The 4,744-nt window shown below is 56.4% G+C and overlaps 1 protein-coding gene across 1 annotated transcript; it reads left to right on the forward strand.

The window, feature by feature from the left end:
* The first annotated feature begins 402 nt into the window (after nt 1-402).
* FBLL1 (fibrillarin like rRNA 2'-O-methyltransferase 1) lies at nt 403-3,548 on the forward strand. The gene has a single exon (XM_008255375.5). It carries the CDS (start codon nt 962-964, stop codon nt 1,946-1,948), a length of 987 nt encoding a protein of 328 aa, XP_008253597.4. The 5' UTR covers nt 403-961; the 3' UTR covers nt 1,949-3,548.
* The last annotated feature ends 1,196 nt before the right edge of the window (nt 3,549-4,744 follow it).

The following is a 4,744-nucleotide window of genomic DNA, read 5'->3' on the forward strand; positions in this document are numbered from 1 at the left end:
GGTTAGGCCCTTCCTCTCACCTCCACCACCAAGTCCTGGATGGCCCAACCATCACCACTCTGGGTCTTCTAATCTGAACAACGCCATTTCTTGCAAGGATCATTTCTTTAAGAGGAAACTTTCATAACTAGGTAAAAATAGAGGTACCTCGAGTAGGTAACTTGTCAATTTGCATGCCCACCAAACTTTCAGATGGCACAATCTCTAACAGCCCTGACTGTATTTAAAAACAAAACAAAACAAAAAAAAGAGTGCATTTTCTTGTATGTAAATTATCCCTCAATTAAAAAAAAAAAAAGTTGAGCAAAAGAAATACACAAAAATAAACAACAGTGAAAGCTTCCAGAGCGCTCAGTCCAGAAACGCAGGTTGGGGGTGGGTGTCCGGGAAGCTTCCAAACTGACCTGCGGCAGGTTTCCAGCCGCAGGGGGATGAAGAGACTCAGGGCAAGCTTGCACACATTCGGACTAGGTCAGGTAAGCTTCCTGAGACCACAGAGCAAGAGAGCGCCACAACACAGATTGGGGCTACGCTGGTCTCTCCCTCTCCTGCCACCGATATGCCTCGGTCCCCGTGGCCCCCCCCGGGGGCGGGGAACGCCAGGGGTCCCCGAGAAGTCGGAAGATGGGGAGAGCGAAGGGACAGGCCCCAAAGACACACAGGCTGCGTCTGCGCGCCGGGTGGGAGGGGGCTTCCGGGGCTGCAGGGTCGTCCAGGCGGGTGTGATGCAATCACGCCCGTGCCTGCGTCCTAGAGCGGCTCCAGAAAGCGGGGACTGCGGTAGACCTGGTGCCACCCGCCGCCCACTCCGCCCCCGCCGCCAACCGCGCCGGCAACCGCTGTCCCCAGCCTTCTTCCCTTCCCCCCGCCCCCGTAAGGACGACCACGGGAGCCACCTGATAGACGCCCCGAGCTAGCGGCAGCCCCCTACAACCGTCCACCTGTGCGCCCAGGGCGCGCGATGAAGTCGGCGAGCTCGCGCGGGGGCGGCCGCGGGGGCTGGGGCGGCGGCTGGGGCGCGGGGCGCGGCGGTGGGACCAAGGGCAGCGGCAGTGGCGACGGCGGCGGCGGCGGCTCGGGGGGCAAGGGCGGATTCGGGGCGCGGACGCGCGGCTTCGGCGGCGGCGGCCGGGGCCGGGGGCGCGGCGGGGGTAACTGCAGGGACCGCGGCAGTGGCGGGCAGCGGCGCGGCGTGGCCAAAAGCAAGAGCCGCCGCAGGAAGGGCGCGCACGCGGTGTCCGTGGAGCCGCACCGGCACGAAGGCGTGTTCATCTACCGCGGGGCGGAGGACGCGCTGGTCACGCTGAACATGGTGCCCGGTCTCTCGGTGTACGGCGAGAGGCGCGTCACGGTGACCGAGGGCGGCGTGAAGCAGGAGTACCGCACCTGGAACCCCTTCCGCTCCAAGCTGGCCGCCGCCATCCTGGGCGGCGTGGATCAGATCCACATCAAGCCCAAGTCCAAAGTGCTGTACCTGGGCGCCGCTTCGGGGACCACGGTGTCCCACGTCTCCGACATCATCGGCCCAGACGGCCTGGTCTACGCGGTCGAGTTCTCCCACCGTGCTGGCCGCGATCTGGTCAACGTGGCCAAGAAGCGAACCAACATCATCCCAGTCCTTGAGGACGCGCGGCACCCGCTCAAGTACCGCATGCTCATCGGGATGGTGGACGTGATCTTCGCCGACGTGGCTCAGCCTGACCAGTCCCGCATCGTGGCCCTGAACGCACACACCTTCCTGCGCAACGGGGGCCACTTTCTCATTTCCATCAAGGCCAACTGCATCGACTCCACCGCGTCCGCCGAGGCCGTGTTCGCGTCGGAGGTGAGGAAGTTGCAGCAGGAGAATCTGAAGCCACAGGAGCAGCTGACCCTAGAGCCCTACGAGAGGGACCACGCGGTGGTCGTCGGGGTCTACCGGCCCCTTCCCAAGAGCAGCAGCAAATAGAGCCCCGAGTGGGTCTCTCCTGCCGTCTCCCCAAGGCTGTGTCTCCTCAACATTCTTATGTGTATGTGTCCTCATTGTGTGTTTGGATTTGTTGTTTTTCTATTAAATGGCATCAAGGAACACGTACCCAGGTGGATCTGTAAGGCCTGGCGGGGTTTGGCTGTAGTGATGAGCAGCCTGCAGCAGCCTGTGCAGGGGCCCAGCGAGGGCCTTCCCGAGCTGTGCTTGCTCTGAGCACTGCAGCCCCTGCCTCCCCCGGGCCGGGTCTGCACGCCTTCTTCTGTACACCTATCACAGGGCCAGGGAGAGGAACTTTGAAAGTTCCCCTTGGAATGAGCCCACGGGGGGCTTCCGGTGACATTGGCCAAGTGGCTTGACCAGACGTGACTCCAGGGAAGGGCACTGGTGCAGATGGCAGGGAGGAATGTGACCTAACTCACTCAGTCTGACCCAACACCAGGTCTTAACCACAGCGCGTGTCCAGTAGTACTTACTTCTCAGCTCAGCCCCTTGGCTCTCACTGCGCATTTACTCTCCACACCAGTGCACAGGTGGTCTTTCCATTCCCGTATTACTGTGTGAAGCAACAGGGCTTCTGGGGGGTGAGGTAGGTGCCCCAGTGTATACAGCCAGTAAGGAGGACAAACTGAAATGCCAGGCTTGTGACCCCTAATCCACTGCTGTTTCCTCGGCAACCAAGGCTCTTGTCCCCCTCCCCACCTTCCCCACACATGGCACAGAGTGTGTGTTCTGCCGCCTCACCTCACCAGCCTGCCCCTTCCTCTGGTTTCACAATAGCAAACCAAAGTGGGGAGTGGGAGGTGGACTCCCTTGGCAGTGTGCCCATGGCAGGGCATAACATACTCACAGTGGTGTGGCCAAGTGTCTGTCTGAAGAATGTCCAGAAAAATGCTTCCCAGAAACTATCTAGTTCTGGAGGGCTTTTCCTGCACACCCTCAGATGCTGACTCAGCACCATAGGTTCTGGCTTCTCAAACCAGCCCAAAGGGAGTGGGAGACTGAGGATCTCTTAAGAGCCAAGAACACTGCAAAGCCTGGCAAATTCCATGCAGCAGACTTTGAAAAGCTTTCTGTTTAGTCATTCGAATAATCCATATTGCCACATGCCAAGATTATTGACAGTTGGTCCAGGGATGAATACCCACTAATTCACCATTTAGGGGGTGGCTCTGCCTTCCTAAAGATGTGCTTGGGCCAAGATTGTGGTTAGTTTGCTTTTCCAGGGATGTAATTCATGGTGGGGGGGGGGGTGCAGAGGACAAATTAGGCTTACAAAGACAGCTATTTCTTACCCACCACCCAGTCTCATCTCATCCCACAGAGTAATTCAGGGAGTCTTTTGGCAAGACTGATTCAGAAGAGAATGAGGTACATGTCTGTAAAAGCTCAACCTATGCATTTTTAAAAGATTACTTATTTCAGAGCTATATACAGAGAGCTTCTGTTTGCTGGTTCACTCCCCAAATGCCCAAATGGCCAGGATTGCGGCAGAAAATCCAATGACTTGAGCCATCATCACTGCTTCCCAGGGTCTGCATTAGCAGGAAGCTGGAGTCGAGGGCCGGAGCCAGCCACCCAAGACTTGCACCCAGGCACTGTGATGTGGGATGTGGGCATCTTAATTTCTAGGCCAAATTTCCATCCCCAGCCAGGCAATTATACCAATAATGGAAATTGTCATTTCAACCCTGCAAAGTGAGGGTCATTATTCCCATCTAACAGATGGAACAATGGCTGTTCAGCAGGGTGACATGACTTAACATCCTGCAGGAAGGCCCACAGCTGGAAATCAAACCCATATCTGTCTGACTCTGTTCTTTTCACTGAGTTCTGTACTGGTTATGCTGCTTTGGAAAGTCCTCTCTCTGGTCCTAGGCTAATTAATGAGCAGCTGAGATGGAGCTCAGTGGCTGGGGACGCACTCCCTTGGCACAGGCACCTTCTTCTCACTAGGGGAGGGTTCCAGGAGCCGGGCACCCAGGAAGGAAAGCCTCTGCAGTACTTTAGCACAGGACCAAGGCTGGCTCAGTGTTTATAAGGAGCTTTTAGTTCTTCCTCACAGGGTGCTTCTCCCCTGCAGTGGGGGATGGAGCAGGGGAAACTCAACCTCTTCCCTTGGCATGGGCTCTCCTCCACCCCCTGCTCCCTGCCACACACATATGATTTATAGTCTATGTCTGAAGCTGCACACCATGCAGAAATGGCATGAAAACAACCTCATAAAAAAGAAAAACTGTCAGAGTTGCAGATGGGATCCTGGGCCAGAGGAACAGCATGGTAAGAACCAAGAGAGATGTAGGAAGAAGGGCCCAGGGGCTATGGGGGGAATGCTGGAACTGTTTTGGAGGATGGGGTATAGGGGAAAAGATGGGACTGCAGTGCCAGCAGACAGTGAGTCTCAGGAACCCTGGAGGTGTCAGGGACACAGGCACCAGACCTGCTCAGAGCCAAAAATGCTCCAGGTGCAAATTCTGCTCCGGCTGTCCTAGAGAAATACCACAGACTGGGTAGCCACAACAGACACATATCTTCTCACAATTCCAGAGGTCAGAAGTTCAAGATCAAGGTATAGGGATTCCCTTCCTGGTCTTAATTGAACACCTTCTTCCTGTGTTCTTACTGTCTGTCTCTCACACAGACAGGGAGGGTAGGGAGGAGTGCTCACTCACACTGTGTTGGCCCTTCCTTTCCCCACCCTTGCCCTAGGGCCCCACCCTTTTGACCTCTTTTAACCTTGATTATGTCCTTAACGATCTATCAATACAAGCACATTGG

The sequence above is a fragment of the Oryctolagus cuniculus genome, chromosome 6 (genome assembly GCF_051225735.1).
Source record: "Oryctolagus cuniculus isolate XC-2025 breed Fujian yellow rabbit chromosome 6, ASM5122573v1, whole genome shotgun sequence".
In the NCBI taxonomy this organism is placed as follows: Eukaryota; Metazoa; Chordata; class Mammalia; order Lagomorpha; family Leporidae; genus Oryctolagus; species Oryctolagus cuniculus.